This window comes from Petaurus breviceps, unplaced genomic scaffold (genome assembly GCF_028583685.1).
Source record: "Petaurus breviceps papuanus isolate PSGF00001 unplaced genomic scaffold, PetGlider_PUasm1.0 91133, whole genome shotgun sequence".
Lineage (NCBI taxonomy): Eukaryota > Metazoa > Chordata > Mammalia > Diprotodontia > Petauridae > Petaurus > Petaurus breviceps.
Window position 1 is genome coordinate 91,900,172 of NW_027187419.1, and position 23,008 is coordinate 91,923,179.

Below are 23,008 nucleotides of genomic sequence, written 5' to 3' on the forward strand. Positions count from 1 at the left end.
ATATATATATATATATATATATATATATATATATATATATATATATAGTTAAATATCTCCCAATTACACTTTAATCTGGTTTCTGTACTCAGGATTGTGGTGGGTCACTTTTGGGCTGTGTATCTGACATCTTTGATCTAGTACAATTCACTCATGTTATACAGGAGAAATGTAAAGTCCTTAACAGTGAAATGACTTGTCTGAAGCCACAAAGTAGCAAAGCTAGAATTCTGGTCCCCAACACTCAGTCCAGTGCCTTAATTATTTACAAATTCATTGATAAAAACATCTTTTCTTTTACATAAATCCTGCAAAAGCTTTCAAATCTAAAATAATGACATTCAAGAAAAACAAATATAATGTTTGGGAAAAAAGGGAATATTTTTCTTCCATATTTAAGATTCTGTATTAGAGCATTATTATAGCTGTTATAATGTCATCCTATTTTTTCCAATTACATGAAAAACATTAACATCCACTTAAAAAGTTTTTGAGTTCCAAATTTTCCTTTCCCTTGTCCCTCATTGAGAAAGAAGGCAAGCAATTTGATATAGTTTATATATATGCAGTCATGCAAAACATATTTATATATTAGCCTATATTGCCATTCTCAATCACATCTTTTCATTGTTATAATGTTGAAATAGTAGAGGCAGCACTGTGTGCTAGATTGAGAGTCATCTCTAAAACTAAGAAGATATGTGTTCAAATCCCACCTTAATAAAAATAACAAGAACAGCCAACATTTATAGTGCCTACTATGTGCCAAGAACTACATCAAGCATTTTACAATTATTATCTCATTTGATCCTTAGATATTATTCATCCATTTTATAGATGAGGAAATCAAGGCAAAGTTAAGTGACTTGCCCAGGGTCACACTGCTAGTAAGTGTCTGAGTTCTTATTTGAACTCAAGTCTTCCTGACTGCAGATGCAATAGCACTATCCACTTTGCCACCTACCTTTCACTCATACTGGCTGTGACTCTGGGCAAGTCGTTTAACCTTTCAATGATCTATGTAACTCTCAAACATTTTAAATTTCATCCTAGAGGACAAAGGTTCCTTTCCAGGGAGTTCCCTACACCAAGGAAATTACATCTTCATACTATCCCTAAGATATAAAGGTGCTAATAGAACCACCTCACTTTATTCCTGACCTTCCCAATGTGTTATATTCATTTCCCACAAATCATTAACTCTAAAAATCAAGTAAATATATTGTCGTTCTTGATGTCAACAGATGTTTAACTGCTGTTCATGAAAACATTTATAGATCCAACTGGTTTATAGATATGTTAATAAAACTTCAAATTATGTTACTGGATTGTTATTGAATAAAAAGATCACCCACTCTGTTAGAAACATTTTCCTTTCCTTTCTTCCTCCCTTTTTTTTTTTTGGCTAAAGTTTATGTTGTACCCCATTCTTGATGAATGGATTTGATAACCAAATTCTGAATTTACAACTATCAAAATGGCATAAAGAAATGGTACTTCAAACCTTCATAACTTTTTGGGAAACCTAAGTACTTTTCAAATCATCATCTGTCAGTTAGAAAGGGGGATGAATAATGCCAACCAACCCCAAATGGAAAAAACAAGATGTTCAAGGATGAGTATACTGCTTGAGAAATCCATATGAGTGGGGCAGCTAGGTAGAACAGCAGGTTGAGCACTGGACCTAGAGTTTAAATCTGGCCTCAGACACTAGCTATATGTGACCCTGGGTAAGTCACTTAACCCTCACTGTCTTGCTCCCCTTCCCCCCCCCCCAAAAAAAAAGAAACCTATATGGAAGAGGTACAGAGCTTCCTCACTAGTATTTACCCATGATGACAAAAATCACAAATCTGTACCAAAAAAATTTGACACCCCCACCAACACCCCAATAACAAAATTAGATGACCTAAGGATGGGTTGATAGGGGTTGGACTAGAGATTTCATTGGCATAGGAACTCCCAAAGTGTTGAAATTTCCTCTCCCAATGCAGACCGTCATCTTCTCTACAATGCATTGGTCTTAGGTGCCTAGGGCACTAAAAGGGTAAGATTTATGCTCTAATAATAATAGTAGCTTGGAGCTTTGAAAGTGCTGTATATATCTGTTATCATTACCAAAGCTAGTTGTTTCGCAGTAAGGGCTTTTAAAAGTGATGATATCAAGGAATCCCAAACTACATCATTTTGTTCTTCAGACATGAAGCCAGATCTTCCTTTTTTGGAGATTAGCTTTGAATCTATTATGCCACATAGCTTCTTGTAATAATCCCCAGTATTTGTACTGCATAGCTTTAACTTACGTACTTTAGCCCATCACACAATATCTTTATTTTCACAAACTCCCAAGTTTATATGGTATAAACTACCTGAATCAGGTGACACTTCAGCAGGATTTGCTTCTGGAATACTTTCTCTTGGAATTGCATCTATTGATTTCAGTGCTAAAATGAAGAGAAAATAATTATCACAAAAACATCATAAGTACAAAGAAAACGAATTTTCTAATTAATTCCCGGGCATACTATTACCTAAAAGAGTGTGAGTGAGTAGATATGTTATTAGCCAGATCTATGACCTTCAAATTGAATTTCCATCTCTTTTTAGTTTACCACATATAAGAATATGTGTACTTTTTGTGAAATCAATGGCAAATTTATAATCTGGCTCCCATACACATTTTATAATAGAAAAATTCTCTGCATGTTTTCTCCCACCAGGTTTTTATTATGTTGACTTTTCTCATTTAAAAAAAAAACATTCCGTGTAGCCTTGGGCAAGTTACTTAACCCCAATTGCCCTCCAAAAGGCAAGAAAAAAAATTATAACTAGAGAACAAATTTTAAGAGATAAATCTGAAAATTATTTAACATAAAGATCTAGCTTAAATATCATTTTACTATGTTTTCTATGGGCTAATTCAAAGTCAAAAATCTGCAAAAAGTCATCATTACCTGTCACATCACTGGTCTCGTAACTTTGATCTGGAGGTACTTTAGAAGGTGGGGAGGGTGCTTTGCGCTTTGTCCTTCTCAAAGACGAATTAGCTGAGGATGTGTGGCTGAGCTGCAGAGATCCTGTCCTCACTATGCCTGCTCCAGAATGGTCCTAAGAAAAGTAAAACAAACCATGCTAGCTTGTTATTTAATGATAGTTTATATGGCAGCTATGTGGAACAGCGGATAAAGCACTGGACTTCAAGTCAAGAGCTGAGTTCAAATCTATTTTTTTTTCTTTTTGCTTTTTTGGAGGAGGGAAGGCAGGGCAATTGGGTTAAGTGACTTGCCCAAGGTCACGTGACTGGTGTTAAGTGTCCGAGTCTGGATTTGAACTCAGGTCCTCCTGACTCCAGGGCGGGTGCTCTATTCACTGTGCCACCTAGCCACCCCAATGAGTTCAAATCTAGTTTCAGAACTGATGAGTTATGTGATCCTGGGCAGGTCAGTTAACCTCTTTTAAGGTCAGTTTCCTCCTGAGTAAAATGAAGAAAATAACAGTCTATATCCTAGAGTTGTTATGAGGATTAAATGAAATAGCTTATGTAATAGCTCTCTGTAAACCTTAAAGGGCTATATAATGCTAGTTATAATGATATTTGGCAGATAATTTTCAGTTTGTGTCACATTAATATACATAAACCAAATCTATGTTAACCAAAAGTAAACAGAGAAAGGCCAAAACAGAAGTTTTTACCCATTCATGTTTACCCATGTCATGAACCCTTCAGAAATGATGAAGGCTATGGACCCCTTATGATGTCTTTGAATGCATAAAATTAATACAGTTGCAAAGGAAACCAATTATATTGAAAGTTACCAAAGTATTAAAAAAATAATAAGAATGACAACAGATAAATAACTTTACAAAGCCCACGGTGAGAGGAAAGGGGGAATGTAGTTCATGGAACCCAGGTTAAGTACTCCTAGTCTAGGATAACAATTAAATCAGCATGGTACAATGGAAAGAAGATCAGATGTAAAGTCAGAGGACCTGGTCCAAGTCTCAGTTTTTCCAATAGCTATGTGGGCAAATTTAATAGTAAAATGTATAAGTGGGAGTAGAGAATCTCTAAGGTCTCTTCCAATTCTAAAACTGTGATGCTATGAATATATAATTAACTTCTTGAGAAAAAATAGGGGAAGCAAAATATTGAGAGCAAGTAGCAGTTAGTCAATAAACATTCCTGAAGTCTACCAGATGCCAGGTATTATGCTAAGAACTGGGGCTACAAAAAAGGCAAAAGATGGTACTTGCCCTCAAGGGGTTTACAATCTAATAGGGAAGACAACAAGCAAATAAATATGTACAAATAAGCTATATAGAGGAAAAGTAGGAAATAACAGAGGAAGTGCACAAAAAAGAAGGGTTGGGAAAGGAATCTAGAGGAAAATTGAATTTCAGTTGGGACCTGAAGGAAGCTAGGAAAGCCAGTAGGCAGAGATGAGGGAGAGCATTCAAGGTATGGGTAATAGAGAAAATGCCTAGAGCTGAAATGGATTGTATTTTTTGAGAAACACAAGGACATTAGTATCACTATATTGGAGTGCAAGATGTAAGGAGACCATTAAGGTGGAGGTGGGATAGGCAGGTTGGTTTTAAAGGTGCTCTGAATGCCAAACAAAGGATTTTATATTTTATCCGGCAGGCAATAAGAATCAAATGGAGTTTATCAAATAGGGGTTTGACACAACTAGACCTATGCCTTCATCTTGGTGGCTGAATGGAGGAAAGATGAGAGTGGGGAGGGTGTTGAGGCAGGCAGACCCACCAGCTCAGGCATGAGATGATGAGATCCTATACTGGAGTGGTGGCAGTGCGTCACAGGAGAGAAGGGAATATATTTGAGAAATACTGCAAAGGTGAAATCCACAGACCTTAACGATAGATTGAATATGGGGGGTGAGAAAGAGTGAGGAGTCAAGGTTGTGAGCCTGAGGGACTGGGAGGATGAAGAAAGGTAGGAGGTAGGACAAGTTTAGGATAAAATAAATTAAGTTCAGTTTTTGACATGCTGAGTTTGAGATGTCTGAAAAGTGGTGGGAGATGTGAGACTGGAGGTCAACAGGAGATGTAGATTTGAGAATTATTAGCATAGAGATAGTAATTAAATGCATGGGAACAGATGAGATCACCAGTGAATATAGAGGGGAAAAAAGGAGAGGGCCCAAGACAAAACTCTGTGAGATCTCTATAGTTAAATGGTATGAGCTGGATGAGGATCCAAAAAAGAAGACAGAGAAGTGGTCATATAGATAGGAGGAGAGCTAAGAGAAAGTGATATTCCAAAGACCTAGAGAAAAGAGTGTCGAAGCCTGAAGAGAGGTCAAGAATGAGAACTGAGAAGCAACACTGATGGATCAAAAGTACTCAAATTTGCAATACCACCAATGAAATTAATTGCAAAAACACCATTTTGTAAACAGGTAAATGTATTTTTAAAGATTGAAATTGAAAAAAATATTTCTAAGTTCATTCTTGTTATCATGCTTTACATTCAATTACAGCCTAAATGTATTCGTGTACATGGCATTCAAAAACTACTTTTAAACTTGATGTCATTTGTCTTTACGTCATTTTTCCCACTCCTCTATTCCAGACTAAACCACTCTTTTGAAAAAGAACAATTAGACACAAACATCCAATACAGATTCTAATCCCATATTCTTTACTACTAGTCTCCTGACTTGTTGCCATGAGGCAGGAGGCATGTTCCACCATCTATTTTCTAGAGGCTTCAACTTGTCAATCGCTCAGAGCTTGATTTCCTTCAGTGATGTTTTCACTTAACACTGTTGCAGGCACATACATTATTCTCTTGGTTCCGCTTACTTGACTCTACATCAGTTCATACACATCTCTCTAAACCTGTATTCATAATATCTTGCTGAGCAATATTTCATGATACTCATATGTGATCAGACTTTTCAGTCATTTCCAAATTGATGGGTATCTACTCTGCTTCTAGTTCCTTGATACCACAAAGAATTGTGGCTGTGTATATTTTGGTATGTAATGGACTCTTTTGTCTTTGACTACTTTTGAGTATATGCCTTCTAGCAGGACTGCTGAATCTAGGCACTGTTACTTCTCAACTAGTCTCAATTCCTTATTTCAGGGGATCCACTCATACAAAAATTACAATAAAACACTATTGTGAAGCAGTTTACTATTCAGAAGTTCATTAATACTGTAGATTGACATCTCCTTTCTTGTGCTAATAGTGATACAGCTAGATGGCACCATAGTACACAAAGCATTAAGCTAAAGTCAAGAAGACCTGAGTTCAAATCCAGCTTCAATTACTAGTTGTGTGACCCTGGGCAAGTCATTTAATCTGTTTGGCTCAGTTTCCCCATATGTGAGATGGGAATAATAATAGTACCTAGCTCCAGGGTTGTTGTAAAGATCAAATGAGATCATATTTATAAAGTGCTTTGCAAACCTTAAAGAGCTACATATATGCTAGTTATTATTATTCTAGGGTTCCACAATGAAAGAATCTTCCTTCTTTGGTTGATCAGTGATAAAAATGCTTTTCTCCTGGTCACAGATGTCAGTTTCTCCATCATTGTCACTTGTCTTTTCTACTACCTCATAAAACCCAGCCATGACATTCATTTCTTCAAGAGTAATATCTGCTTGAGACTTAGACCTGGAGGTCATCTTCAAAGGACTTTTTGTTTGTGCCTCAATTAAGCAGAGTGCTTCACACAGAATAATATGAAGGAATAGAATTGGCATAAATAGACCCACAAATCTCTTCTGATGATTTTCCACAATTCAAAAACTCAATGACAGCAGAATCTGACCTTGTAAAATAACCATAGCCACATTTATCAACCTACACCTCTGCAACAATAAGAATAAGTTAGAATAAGCTAACATATTTGTTCAAGATATTTATTTTTCTATGTATGTAGGATTTAGTGTCTCCACAAACAGACAGGTTTCAGTCCTATATTAAGATAGAATTTATTCTGTACATTTGTTAAAAGCAGGCTTGAGTGGATGCTCAGCCTGTGGGACGGCAACTGGGAGGGGAGTGGTAAAATCAGCATGCGTGGTAGGCTACAGTAAAGGTTTTATAACCTTATTTTTTCAGGATAATTTTATCGCTACTGAGAAGGTATGGCATGAAAGGGAAAGAATGTTCATCACTAGAGCAGTGATGTGGTCAGAAAAGACATTCATAAAAGGCACAATCACACTTGGGCTTACCTCAGGGGGAGGGAGGGACACGGTTGTCAGAAAGGAGTCTGAGTTAGCCTGCTGTGACATGTCATAACTAGGTTTCAGGTGATGAGTAATGACTACAGTTTAACTATACTTCCTCCAACCATGAAATCCAACAGTCAACTGGGAGACAGTCTTAAGGAGGACAAATTAAAGGGGGAAATTTAAGTGGGGTATTTAGATCATTAGCCTTTGGATAAAGATTATGGACCAAATTAGCTATTTTCATCTAGATAAAAAGATGCACTATCTCTTTGGGGAAAGTACTTAATTAAAATTAGAAATTAGAGTTAGTTCCTATGTTATGCATCATATAAAGTCTTAGCCCCCAACCATATCTGAACACGAAAGAAACAAGAACATTAGATTTGCATAAGCTTAATGAGATTTTTCCCCCCTTGACTCAGTTAAGTCTACTTAGATTTAAACTAAATAGAACAAACTATCAATGTGCTATAAAGGGAACAGCATTGGTTTTAGAATCAGGATGCTTGGTTTCAAATCTGTCACTGTATACCCTTAGGTAAGTAAAAAGTTTCTGAGTCTCCATTTTCTCATTGTAAAATGGGAAGAGGAGCAAAAGAAAAAAAGTACTTGAAATTTACTCATAAAAATTAAGCTCAAACTTATGATTACAGATAACTCAATTACTATCAGACAACAAACATTTATTAAGCACCTACTATGTACCAGGCACTGTGCTAAGCTCTGGGGATACACAGAAGCACAAAAAGCAGCTGTAGCTTTCACTGAGCTCACAGTCTAATGGGGAGATAACACGTACAAATGAGACCTGGAAATAAACAACAGGGGGAGGGCACTCAAAGGAGACTGCAAAGACCTCCACAGAAGTTTAAGTCAACGTACCTAAGACATGACAGTCATTATTATTTTCGTCCAAATTCACTAGTTTTTTTTTTCGTCACACCATTCTGCATCCCCCTTTTTTTCACTGAAATTTTGTGCAGAAATACAAAGAGACCCATGTTTAAACCAGAAATTAATACCTAGTCTAAAACCCCAAGAAAAGAAGACTAGCAGTACTTGAGGTGATTAAATGGTTCCTTTTTTTTTTCTCTAATGCTCTAATATTTTACAGAAGAGAATGCATTCCTTGCTACCACCTCACTCCATCCTCAGTCTTGTTTTTGGACTAAAAATTGAATTTTAGATGGAAACTTTATAGAAAAAGTTTTGGGAAAAGTATTTCCCCCCCTCAGTAATTCTTTGGAAACTATTTAATCATCTACCAAAATTAGCTTAGAAAACCAGTAGCCTTTCCAGTATGTATTCTCATGAGAACCATAATATCTAAGCTCAAAGAGGACACTTCAGGGGCCTCAGTTTGCTAATCCTATTTTAAAGGGCAATTACTGATGCCCAAAAAAAGCATGCAATAAATTTTTTTTCATTTTTTTTCCTCTGTAAAAACACTGGGACCTGCTCCATAAAGAAAGAGCAGGAGAATCATAAAATTTTTTGGCTGATAAAAGAAATAAATCAAGTGTGAATATATATTTTTATACATGAATTGGTGTGATGATCTGTCTGATATTTCTTTCAGACAACTAAAATATGTTATCATATAAGAGTCACAAATGGTATAGTATAATGGATAGACAGCTAACTTCATCATCAGGAAGAGCTGGATTCAAGTACAGTTTCTGCTGGTTCTGTGACCCTGGACATGTCTCAGCTTCACTTTCCTTATCTGTAGGATGGGGACACAACATAGCAGCTACCTCTGAGGTCTACTGTGAGGTTCAAACAAGAATGAAAACAGTGTAATTTCTAAACTTTATTATTATAATTATTAGCATTGTGAGTAACTTAAGATGATTTAGTGCTGACTGAAAAGGAGTATGTTTAACTTACTAAATGTAGGTAGACAAGTGAAAGTGTGGATGGCCATTTTGGGGGTGGGGGAGGAGGAATGGTATTTTGTAGATCTTTAACTCTACCTGAAGGCCTGTTCCCTGAGACAGATATCATATATTTAAACACCATTTGTGTGTTCATTAATCCATCAAAAACTACTAGAAAATACTAATATGAACGTGATGGCTCAAAATAAATACAGCTATTGTAATTTGAAATCACTTGTGGACAGTTGTGAGATATCAAGTACCTCCATTTGCTGATCTATTTTTCTCTGCTACAAATAACATAAATACATAAAATTGTTATGCTAAGTTATATTATTTCCAAAAAAATTAAGTTATACAGTGTTCAACATTTCTCATCTCCTTTGTTAAAATAAGCTTTCTTCTCATTTAAAAGGAAAAATGAAACTTTGAGAAAAAACAAAGGATTGTACCTTTGTTAAACAGCGCTCTCTTGTGGTTTATTTTCACATACAAAAAAAAGGAAATGTTCTCTTGAGGATAAGCAGCTAACAGAGCTTACTTAGCAAGATTCTTTATAAATATGTAAGTAAATAAACTAGATGCTCTGTCACATTTCATCTCTTTCAGTATTCTAGCTGTTTAATTCATTTAAATGATCATTTAAATTTTTGAGTCAAAACCAACAAGAAATAGAGATATGCAGAGATTAGGTTTACTGGTAACATTTGCTTTGATCCTTTGCTAAAATTAACCTGACATGTTTAAACCTTCCTCACAAGGCTGTCGTGAGGATCAAATGAGATAATAATTGTAAAAGAAATAGCACAGTGTCTGGAACATAGCAGGCCTTTAATAAATGCCATTTCTCCTCTCCTCATGAAAGCAGAGAAAAATAGCTTTTTTTTTCCTAAACACCTTATCATATCATTTGACTATAGATATTTGATGTGTGATAGATACATATAATTCTAGTCCAATACAACTCTTGGAGATAGAAGAATGAAGAAGGGATTGCCCAGAGATAGAAGAATGAAGGGATTGCCTAGAGACAAGCAATCCTGGATGCTTCCTACCCCACCCCCACTACTTCTACTCTCTGCAAAGGTAGAAACTGCAGTTTTATCCCTGATCAGATATCTATGTATTGCCACATGTGGTCCACTTGTATTTATATTAGATGTATTAAAACATATAAATTAAATACAAATGGAGGCGTTAAAGCAATTGTACCTTTTAAGTGGCATAACTCACTTTCCCCTCCGTTTGTATATCATGATTGTGTGATATTCATGAAATAATTCATTCAACAAGTACCTATTAAATACCTATTCTATGTACAGCACCCATGTTCAGTGCCCTTGGAGATTAAATATATATGTATAGTATGACCAAAGATCCTTAACCTAAAGATAGAGGAGACAGGACATGCACATTCAACTCAACAAACATTTATTAAGCAGCCATTTTGTGCAAAAAACATGCTATATGATGAGAACAATACAAAGTTACCCCCCACTCAGTCACTGGATGAATAGAAGGGGCAGACATTTCCCTAGCTGCTCGCCTGCTTAGTGATAGGAATGAATAAGAGTACCAAAGGAGAGAGTATAGATAGAAAAGGGATGAGCATCATGGCCAGATTCATGGGGAAATATCGATTTGAAGGGGTTAGAGGAAGAGGACAAATAATCAGTGAAGGAGAGAGAAGGAATAATTAGAAAAGAAAGAATCAGGGAAGTGTGGAGTCCATGAAGGCAAGAGAGAAGAGAAAATGTAGTAAGAAGAGCCAAAGTGAATAGTGATTGTGAGGTTTTTAGCTGAAGTAAGAGAGTACCATTGACTAGAGAAAAAAAAAAGGAAGTTGAGATGAAAGGGGTAAGGTTTGAGAAAATGTTTCATTTGGAAGAATTTTAAACGAAAATGATCATACTTTCATGAAAAGAATATCCTATATTACCAATATTCACTTGTGGTACTGACAGACAGTAATCACTTCATAAACTCCACTAAATTCACTGGAGAAAGAAATGGCAAACCACTCCAGTATCTTTGCCAAGAAAACCCCAAAGGAGGTCATGAAGAATCAGAGACTACTGGAAAATGACTGAACAAAGCAATAGCTATTTGGTTCTAGTTACTTTCCTTCCCTTTTAATCACAAATTCAAGCATTTATTTTCCTCATGTTCACATTTTGTTTTAGTGTAATTTCTTTGTATCACTTACGATGCCACTGTGAACCCACTAGGCAGCTAACAAAGTCATTTAGTACAAGGGTTTCTCTGATGATGAATGTATAAAAATCTGTACATAGGTCATTTAACAGTGGTAGAAGACTTCCCAAAGTAAGAGCGGCATGTATACCACATATATACATTAGCTTGTGAAAAAGCATGGGTCCAAGTGTTATGACAAAGCCATTGCCTAGGCCTTAGTACCTTATCGATATTTTCTGGTAACTCATATTAATGAATCACTTATTTTCTTCAAAGTTAAAACTTATGAATCATCTATCACATATTTTTGCTCTTAGAAGAAAAAGCTTTATATCATATAACTATATAAATTTTTAGTTTATAGCTTTTAGCAAGAAAAAAACTTTATATAACATATAAACATCATATAATAACTATATAAACTTTATATAAAATTATATGTAATATATATACAAAACTTTATATAGGCTGAATTCCTAGCAACATTACCTGACACTTCCCCTGCCCCAGTTGCAAAATTTTCCCTTCTCAAGACTATTAGTAACTGAAAGAGCAGTTTAAAAACAACAACAATAATAACAACTCACCTTATTTGTTTCATCGACACTAATGGATTTCACTACACAGGAAGCTGGTCTTGTCTGTGTATGCACAAGATCCTGTGGAGCACTCTGAGAGGTTGGCATTGGAGGCAAGGGAGCTCTCCTCTTTTTTGGCACATCAGATGGCAGTGTATTTGAAATATATGGTTTAGAAATGGTGTTTGATCTTGTAAAAGTTGGCCGAGGTTTACTTATCAATGGAGTTGCTGGAGCACTTGAAGTCTTATGAAAAATAAAAAGGTGGGGGTAGGGAGGAAAGTACCATAAGTATAAACGAAGCTTCATAAAATAAAATACTGCAAGTAAGAGCACCGGCCCCAGTGTCAGGATGACCTGGGGAATCGAATCCGGACTCAGATACTCAGCACCACACCCAGAAATAACTGGCCGTGTAACCTTGAGCAAATTACTTAACCCCAATTGCTTTAAAAAAAAATTAAAAGAAAAAAAATACTGAGACTTGTTTTTAAGCTTATAAATAATGTTACAAGGTGCATCCTTAACTTTAAAAATGCTTACTTGTTCTCTTTTTTTCTTGCTGCGTTGAAAAAAACTGAAAAACTTTTTATTTTCTTTTTCCTTCATAATGTCTAGGTTTTGAGATATTTGGCAGGAATCTAAAATAAAAGAATGACATGTTACTCTTGTTGTTTGTTTCATTATCTGAGACCTTCTTCTCCTTAGTTTTCTTTCTACTACTGTCTATTTTAAAATGTGTGTATTTAATAATAACTACAAATCTTAACAAAGTAAATGCCAAAAAGTTGTTTTAACTGGGCCTCAAAAAGTATCTATTATCTTACTTTTTTCTCCTTTTCATTTAAGCTTTTGGCTCATAGCTCAACTACTATAAATAATATCTTATTCTGCAAAACACATGAATCCAAATTACTACTGAACACTTGGTCAAAAGACTTCACGGTTATTACTATTTGCTTCAAGCATAGGCTTAAAATTTGTAAAGATTCTGATATCAGAATAATAAAATTTGTCCAAATCTATATAAAGACATATTTGGATATTGTCTCATATTTTTTTTATTACTTTAATCCCTAGTGTAAACAAGTATTTTTTTATAGAACAAAGTGTATGAATTAAGTGGTAAAAACGCAATTTAACACCGTCTAAATAGCATAATCATATCAAAACTTTTTTGTTTGCTTAGATCAATTAGTATTCTCCAAAATCCCAACTATATGATATTTATAAACATCATTTAGCATGGTTCTCTTCCATAACTATTTCAGTGGTCATACCGTCACAGTCAAATGACTTTAAGTGTTTAAACTTAAAAAAAAAAAAAGAGCTATAAGTGATATATGGTCCTAAAACTATTTTAATATGCTTATTTTCTAATTTAGGATATACCAGAATAATTACCTTAAACCTCAGGTACAAAGTTCAAGTAAAAGATTTATAATAGGTGATGAGAGAGATTGGCTGTTGGTTTTTCTTATGGTATTTTACTAGTGATGGATGCCAGGCACTTAGGACACCATCAGTACTAAAGAAAATTGAAAATGGATGCTTTGGTTTACATACTTTCCCACTTCAACACTTGACACTTTTCCCTATGAACTCTATTTCCAGTTTAACAATTTTATTTTAATAAAGTCATCAGCACCCTACCCCAATTACAAAACACTAAAGGTGTTTCTTAATTATCAAAAAGTAACAATATGAAATGCATACAATGGAGGGGAAGAATAGGAAGGCAAAAGGGAATGAGTCAACCTTATTCCCATTGAATTGGGTTTGAGGAGGGAATGAAATACACACTAAATAGGGTATCTTACCCTAAAAGGGAGTAGGGGGAGAAGGGGATGAGAGGGGGGATGATGGAAGGGAGGGCAGGCTGGGGGGGGGGAGGGAAGTTGGAAGCACCCACTTTTGAAAAGGTATGGGATCAAAGTAGAGAATAGAACAAGTGGGAGGTGGGATAGGAGGGAGGGAAATATAGTCAGTCTTTTACAATATATCTACTATGTTATTGTTTTGCATTAGCCACACATGTACAACCTATACTGAACTGCTTATCTTCCCAGTAAGGGTGGGTGACAAGGGAGGAAGGGAATGAATCTGGAATTGAAAGTTTTAAAATCAAATACTCAAATATATATACATAATATATATGTATATACACACACTATTATTAATTCTATTTTACATGTAATTGGGAAATAAGATGTACAGGCACTGGGGCATAGAGATCCACGGGAAAAGTCTAAAGGGGTATGGGATAAAATATGGGAGAGAGCAGATTGGAGGAGGGGATATCCTATGGAACTGCTATTTTGGGGCAGTGGGTAGGGGAAAAACGGGGAGAAAATTTGTAACTCAAAATCTCGTGGAAATGAATGATGTAAATCAGAAGTTAATAAAGCATTTGAAAAATCTTTAAAAAAAAAAAGTAACAATCTGTTAGCAGAAAGTAAAATCTTTCCAAACAAAATTCAGTTATAATCTGAAATGTAGGACATGTATGCTCTGCCACTTTAAAAAAAAAAGAATTTTTTTTGGAAAAGTTATAGCAGCTTCAAATTATTTAGAGATAACTTATCCTAAAATATTGCAAAAATATTTTTTCCTTTCCCTCAGATGGATAACTTTTTTACTGAGAAATTCTAACAAATGGAGTAGTGGCCATATGGAAGTTAAACCTCACTGATATAAAGTTTGGAGTTTTTTATATTTTATTGTTTTTTAGAGAGGGGGCATTTTTTTTTATATCTAAGGCATTCCATTATCTTATTTTAAAATCAATAACAGGAAATACAACATTTATTTGCTAATGTACAACAAATAATAAAAAGAATAATTAAATATCATGGCCAATTAATTGAAAAAGATAGAAATGTGGGAGAAGTATGAGAGGGAAAAAAGGGAATATAAATAAGAGGAAGAGAAAGAAAGACACAAGAAGAAACATGTAAGAGATATGGTAAAGAGAGACAGCAAGGGAAAAATTGAGAAAAGAGTTTATAAAGCTTAAGTGGGGATGAGGGAGGATACTTGGCAGTTTCTCTACTCCACAACACACATGAATTTCAAAATTCATCCTCTCTGCTTCTGGAACATTATGACTTTCCTTTTTGGACTCCACGTCTCCAGGGTAGGTGGGCTACAATATTAAGACTTTGTTAGTGGATATCACCATCTAATAAAGGATTCTAAAATCTGTGATTTCAAGTGATGTAAACCCTACTTTCCAATGTTGTTAATTGTTCTATATTTTGAATTTACTGACAATGAGTAATAACTAAACTAAATATTATTTGTATAATACATCTGAGAAACTTAAAAAAATTAAGCTAGCATGAATGGATGGATGGATAGAAGGAAGGAAGGAGCAGCGCTGCCCACCTAGAACGGTCCAGTTGGGTTCTCCAGTGAGGCAGCTACCATTTCTTACAGATTGTTCCTATGGGTGGAACAACTGGCAGTCACCGTTATTTAACCTTTAGCAACATAAAGCTTGATGTGGAATTGTAACACAAGCTATCATCAGGCACTTAAAGGTAAATGAAAGATATAGTTGACACAGAACTGGGGTCCCAAGTTTCTAATATTTTCCTTTACCCGAAAGCAAACTTGGGAAATATTTGTCAGGAATTTCCTGTGGGGCCACAATAGTGATAAGAAATAACAGTAGGGAGAGAGGAGCTGAACAATACCTGGAATTGTAAATCCAATTCACTTTTCAACAGACCACAAATTCGTTTATACTTGATGTTGGCTAAGCGACCAACCACGTGAATTAGGGTAGTCTACACCTTTTAATTTAGTTTTCCTGAGTATGATTATCAGTATCTATATTCATTGTGTTTTTCAAATTACAGATTGAGATCAAGGAGTTCCTAAGAGATCATCTTACCCAGTTTCACAGATGAAAAATATGGGTCTTATGGTGTCTTAATTTCTAGTAGAAAAGAACAAAGCATTTTTGCTATCATTATAAAATAATTTTGAAGAGAAAAGCAAAAAGGATTCTCCCCAAGGTGTTAATATTTTCTTCCTTTTTTCTGCTCAGAAAAATGTTTTGAATTGCTCTCATTCATCTGGATGGAATGAGATGATTTCCTAGGTATATAAAAGGGGATAAAAAACTAAGATCCTTCCATATGAAACTAATTCTATTTTATAACTATTAATTTATACATTCAGATCTGTATGTTTGTCAGTGCAGGAAACTCCCACTGTAGAAAATCTCTCTGCTGATACAGAATGGCACCTTCTAATTTGTCCTCTTAGTATTATGTCTGGTATACTAAGAACTTAGTGACTTGTTTATGGTTAACACAGCCAGTATGTGGACAGAGGCACTCTGTGTACACACATGTACAGACTTGAACCCAAGTTTTCATGAAGTCAAAGCTTGCCCTCTGTCCACTAAGCCACATGAGCTAAAAAGATTTGCCCTAAAATTATTTTGTATAATTCGCCTTTGAGAGAAAAATGGCATACTTTTCATTTTAGAATGAATTCCCTTAAATATAGCAATTTATGTGGCGATTTCAAGTAAATTACATAGGTAGCCATTAGCCTGAGGGAGGATGAGTAGCAGAAAGCATTTGGGTGAGGATAAATTGAAAGATGAATAGAAGTAAAACTTGCTGTGAATACAGCACAAACTGTCAAGCCAACCAGATGTTCCCAGTGATACTTTCCTTGCAAATTCTTATCTCCGCTTACTCTATTAGAATCTCTCAGAATTAGAAGCAGCAACAAAGAGTAGACTTCCTAACAGAGCTGTTCCCAAAATGGAATGGTATGCTTTGTAAGGTAGTGAGCTCCCTACCGCAAGGAGGCTAACTATTTATCAAGCATATTGTCAGTAGAGCTCCTGAACTGCACAGGAGCCTGGACTTGAAAACCCTGAAGGTGACTTCTAGTTCCAAGATTCTGATATAGCAAGTTCAGAAAGCGAGAAGAATGTATGTAACACATTTTTCAGAATCTGACTGGTAACTTTTGAAAGCACATTTGAGTGAATGAAATCAATGCTATTCTAAATTAAAATCCATAAGCTACCAGAGCATTTAAGCTGCTTGTGCCCTTGTTGGTAACAATTTGTGAAAGCTCAGCAGGGATTCTAGAACTTAGACATACTTTCAATTTACCCAGTGACCAGTAAGTAGAAATGTCATAGAATGACATGGCTCTACCTACTGTGTGTAATATTAAAAACACAAATCCATAGCTCTTACCTTGTAAAGATGATAAACTGAAGTCAGTAACAGAAGGAGCTATAGAGGGAGGTGGTAAAAAAACAAAAAAAGATGAGTTGACTATAATGATGATGTTTGTTCAAGTTCAAAATGTTACTGTGTCAAATAAAGGGGTATAAATTATATCTTAACACCCTCTTAGGGGAAGTGTTAATATTTTCCAAAGGCAGAATAATTGTTTTCTTTCTTCAAAAATTATTTCCTTCAAAAGGATACAAAAACAAAAAAGTATTTCATAAATCCAAACAATAGTATCAGTATTTATTAGGAACACATATGCTTGTAGTTATGCATTAAGAAACTATTCTAAAGCACACCAAACCAATATGCTTTTAAAATCTTCGAATTTTAGAATGTGAAATTATTTTGCCATGTGTTAAAGTTGCATGGATACTTCTTTTTAGACCTCCAAGTATTAAAAAATAAATTTTTTTAACCAATCTATGTTAGATCCTAGGTTTAGGACATTTTTTAAACATGATATTGTTCAACTTAAATGAAATAAATGAATACAGATGGAACTTCAGTCAGTCAATAGCAGTTCACACTTTATTAGAAGAACAAGGAATTCACAAGATGTTACTCTTTTTTTCTGTTTAAATCTAAGAAACTGTGTTAACTATGCCATTCTTAGCCAAAAATTTTAAGATGATGAGAAATGGAAATTATCAACTTTAGCTGAGAAATTCAGTTTCTTATGCGTTTCATGACCTGAAATCAGTGATGTTTTCATGCATCAGTTTCCCTTACTCTGTTGTCCCATGATATACACAGGCCTTTATTAATTTACCAGTTAAGATATAGAGAAAACACACGATATATCAACAATCAAATGAAACAAAACCAAATAGTCTTACCTCTGCTGACATCCATTGCATAGAGTTCTCGTAGTCCAAGGTCATTAAAGGACTTAGTCAGGTCAAGAGGCTCCTGAGACTGGTAGTCCTTCAACAAGATGGTGTGCAAAGGGTCAAACTCGCATTTACTACAGATAGTAGGGGTGAGTTCTCGAAGGGATGCATGTGGACTAACTCTCACAACTGTCTTCTGCGTTTTCTTGTAGTTTATCACTACTCGTACAGTTTGCTGAAATAAAATATAAAAATTAAAGCCATAGTAATGATTTTGTTGTTGTCATTGAGTTGTTTCAGTTGTGTCTGACTCTTTGTGACCCCCTGTTTGAGTTTTCTTGCCAAAGATACTGGAGTGGTTTGCCATTTTCTTCCCTAACTCATTTTACAGATGATGAACTGAGGCAAACAGGGGTAAGTGACTTAGCCAAGGTCACACAACTAGTAAGTGTCTGAGGTCAGATTTGAACTGGAAACCTAGAATTCATCTTCCTAGCTAGAATCACACAATTAAGACTAATTTTATGTCTACATTTAAAAATTATTTTGATCAATTTTTTCTTAGTTCTACAAGAGTCTTTAAACCAAACGATGTCAATTTAGTATAATTTATAGTACTTGAGCATCAAACCACAATAATATATTAATTTCCTGAAAACACTGTGGGCCCTTAGTAAATGTTTATTGACTGATTGATTCAACAAAGTTTAAGATAGATTAAATAATTACTTATCTTGTTCTTTTATATTATTTTAAAATTAGAAAAAGATAAACTTCTTTTCTACTCTTTATTCAAGAAGTACATATTTTGCTAATGCTTTAATAATTGATAGATTTATGTGAGGTCTCTGTTCTAAGTGCTTAGCATTTTATATGTACTACATATTTAGTTGTGAATTATCTTAATTTTTATTTATATTTGTGTGCAAATTATTTTAATCCATCCTGGATATAGTTTACTGCACACATGCTCATAGAATATAGCTTGACGATTTAATTTCATGTTATAGTGTAAACTAAAAGGGCAGTCTTCATTCATTTGAGTTTGGGGGAGGGGGATTTCTCCTACGTGTACTAGACTGATTTTTCTAAGTAGCCACAGATAGCTCATTGAAGAAGTCTTTCAGGATGCTGAGATCCGATACAAAAAATACGAACATCTACAAAGCACACAGAAAATCACAAAATCCAAGGGGAATCCTTTTTCCTCCTAGACTTTGTGAATATCATCACCTTAATAATCAAATACCTTAATGACTTGGTAAGTACCTTTGGCGAGCACATGCACCTCTTATATTTGAAAGGATCAACTAAAGTTCACTCTGGTAGTACCTATAAAGGACTTTCACATGATCTTTGTTTCCCCCAGTCAAAAAATGTATAGCTCTTTCTGCACCTTGTCCAACATCTCTTACATTGATTGGAATTCTTAAGGTTTTCAAAGTTGTTTTCCAAATAGAAAAAAAAAAAACTCATTATGATCTTAAGCATGAGGGAGATCTTCCCATAAGAGACTTCCAAATTTCATTTTCCTCTGTGTCAAATACTTGCTAGATTCAGATGCCTCCTTCTATGTGATTTTTTGACCCTTTGAGTTTCTCCCATTTCAATTTTCTTTGTACTCTATTCATTTGTGCATGAGGATATGTATGGTTTTATTTTTGTCCCAAGTACCTAGCATATAATTAGTTTTTCATAAATGTTTGTTAAACTGAATTGAGATAGTAATTAATTCCTGCTCTCCATAGTTGAGAAGTATATGATTCTTCTTCCTTTCAGTTTTTACAAGATTTCAGAAATATATTTTGATAGATGATCCAGTTAGAATTTATTTTGGTATATGCTGTAAATTTAGTTTAGTTTTTTTTTTTTTCAGCCATGTTCAACACTTTGTGACCTCTTTTGAAGTTTTCTAGGCAAAGATACTGGAGTGTTTTGCTATTTCCTTTTCCAGCTCATTTTACAGATGATGAAATTGAGGAAAACAGAGTTAAGTGACTTTCCCAGGGTCATGCAGGTAGTATTTGAGGCCAGATTCAAAGCCAGGTCTTCCTGGCTCCGGGCACAATACTCTATCCCATGCACCACCTAACTATACACTCTACTCCCCTAAGGTATGGATATTAATCCAATTATCCACTCTACTTGGTCATTAAGGACAAATTGCCCTACTTTTTTTTTTTTAATATTCTATTTTACTTAGTATTTTTGCAATGCTTCATAAACATTTCATAGAGATGAGAAAGTAAGCATGTGAAGTATAATTGCTGAGATCTGCTCAGGTTTTTTTGCTAATAATACTTCATATAATTTTTCTCCTCAAACATTTTGTATATCCCCTTGCATCTTGAATATTAATTCTTCAGTGATGTTGAAACCATATTGTCTTCAGCACAGAGTATTTCTTCTGTGTGTACTTGGTCTGATACAGTCATCAGTTACCCTCAATCTGCTTTATCCGTCTGTCAAAACCATTTAGTGGGTTGTGGCTGCTTTTCACGCTACAGCTTCTTGGAGCCACAGGTGAGAGCTGGGTGACCTGGGTGGACACCAAAAGTAGATGAGAAGCCCTGATAAAGACTCCCATCAGAAGTGCTAGCCCTCCTTGAATACCTCACATGCCCCCCACAAAATATAAATGGGGAGGAAAAGAATGAAATCAAATGTTGTTTAATTTTGATGATGCAGTTTGGATTGGAAAAGAGTTGAGAAAATGAACCTGTCATTCCTCGTGGGAGAAGTAAGAGAAGTATCAGAGTGAAATATTCTATATATTATCAGTGTTCAATGTGTTGGTTAGTTTTGCTTTTTTCTTTCTTCTTAAAACTTTAGTTACAAGGGGTGGTGAAGGGATATGTACTCATAAACAAATGTGATATAGAAAGAGAAAAGATCAATAATATATAATTTAAAAATAAACTCACTTCATTAAAAATGAAGGAAACTTAAGAAAAGTTTTTAAAGTAATGATGTTATGTTTATCAAATAATAAAAACCATACCATAAGCTTTATTCTGTGAATCCTATATTTAACACATAAACTTTTGTGTTACATAAAGTAACATAGATTTATATAGTTAATGACCACTGTATTTTCTGTGTTCTATACTACCCTATATCTCACTGTACATAGCAATTGTCAATTTACGCAGAAAATGAATACAAAAAAGGTCTCCGACATGAAATACAACTTTTAAAAACATATAATAAAGAAAATTATGTAGACAATAGAATAGCCCACCCAGGAAGTAATTTATGGTTTGCTGTTGTTGTCTTATCAAAAAAACTATTCTTTTATCTATTTAAGGAAACATTTAAGTGAATAATATTTCAAATGGTTTTAGAATAGTAAATAATTACTTTAAATTCTTCTTAAGAGAAGATGTTTGCAATGCAACTAATTTGAAAAGCTGGCAAGGCATGATCTGATTTGGGCCTGAAAATGACTAACACTTGAAAGGATTCTCCCAAATCCTGCCTATATGTGGCTCTCAGTAACAATTTTCCTTCAGTAGTTTATACACTTAAGACTTGATGGTACCTTTTAGTCATGTTCCATTCACCAAATTTGTTTTCAATTAAATTATAATAAAGTGTAATTAATGACTGAAAATCAATCATGAACACTATGACATTTCTCCTAATGTACACTATGACAAAATTAGAATGATGGTTCTTACCTCTGGTATCACTGGTGTAGGCTTCTTCTTATCCAGATTTTTTGGCTTTAGAATTACCTTCTCCACTTCCAGCATTCCAATTGGTGTGTTGGGCTTAAATTTAATTGAGTTTTTTTCTGCTGACAACAGGTCAATTGTGTAGCTTGATGGGTTTAAATGATATTGTGCACAAAGGTATATTAACAAATCCATCATGGGTTTGCTGTAAAAGAAAGCCAATTAAGATCACCAAAAGCATACTCAATATTAAGAACCACTGAAAATTATAGTTTTTTTAGAGTCTGCTTGAAGTTTAATCATATCTACAATAAAGGCACCAAGTTTGGATCTAAAGAGTTCGTGGAGGTAAAAATTAATTTGAAAACTGCAAAGTATCTATGCCAGTAATGAGGTGTATATAGTAGGAAGTACACCAGATTTCAAAACCTGGGCTCAATCACCATTTTTGGATGAGTCCTTTATCTTCTCTAAAAATCTGTACCCTACAGAGTGCCTTATTTTATCCATTCCAGAAGTCATGGTAGTTTGTGGTAGAGTAGGTCATTTCTGTACCCATGAGATGCAAAAGCAATGAAAACATATTAAGGAGTGAGTAGAAGCAAAAGGACACAAATGGTTGAGGTTTAACAAGCTATGGTCAGCAAAAGGCCAAGAGAGTGAGGGATTCACAAATTTAGAATAGTCAAGGGTCAGAATCAGGAAGGAAGGACATGGGAAAATACTGAGAGGTGGAGGGACTGGAGGTCAAGGTGAGAATGAAGAACACAGTGTTCATAAGACATAGAAAAAAAAAGGGGGATGATAAAAATATTATGACCAAATAATGAAAGTTCTGAGTTCAAGAACATGAAAATTAAATACTTGTAAGTGATGATAAGGATCGAGGATTTGACTATCTCCCCTGTGTATAGCTGGGGCAGCTGGTGGCATAATGGATAGAGCACTGGGCTTGGAATCGGGAAGACTCATCTTCATGAGTTTGAATCCAGCCTCAGACACTTAATAGCTGTGTGACCCTGTGTGACCTGTTTGCCTAAGTTCCTCATCTATATAATGAGCTGGAGAAGGAAATGGCTGGAGTGGCTTAATCCAGTATCTTTGCCAAGAAAACCCCAAAGAGGGGGTCAAAGAGTTGGACACAACTGAAACAACTCAACAACAACTTGTGTGTACCTTAGGTAGAGAGGAGTAGGACCGGTCATTAAATAGGCTGAGGAACTGCTAAGTTAGAGTATCTGAGGAAACATCAATATGTACAGTAATAATAACAACCATAATGATGATGAAAACAAGTTATCATTTACATATAGCTTTAAGGTTTGCAAAAATGCTTTACATATGATCTCATTTGAG

At 34.9% G+C, this 23,008-nt stretch overlaps 1 protein-coding gene across 13 annotated transcripts in view; it reads right to left on the reverse strand.

Annotated features, from left to right (window-relative positions):
• Positions 1-23,008, reverse strand: part of COBLL1 (cordon-bleu WH2 repeat protein like 1) — a 186,773-nt gene that overhangs the window by 36,735 nt on the left and 127,030 nt on the right. For all 13 annotated transcript variants that reach the window (XM_069080131.1, XM_069080134.1, XM_069080128.1 and 10 more), the window contains 7 exons: positions 21,656-21,857; positions 17,982-18,210; positions 17,104-17,142; positions 12,416-12,513; positions 11,882-12,118; positions 2,955-3,108; positions 2,370-2,444 (listed from right to left, as the gene is read on the reverse strand). In XM_069080131.1, coding sequence (XP_068936232.1) covers positions 2,370-2,444; positions 2,955-3,108; positions 11,882-12,118; positions 12,416-12,513; positions 17,104-17,142; positions 17,982-18,210; positions 21,656-21,857 — 1,034 coding nt within the window. The remainder of the gene's footprint in view (positions 1-2,369; positions 2,445-2,954; positions 3,109-11,881; positions 12,119-12,415; positions 12,514-17,103; positions 17,143-17,981; positions 18,211-21,655; positions 21,858-23,008) is intronic.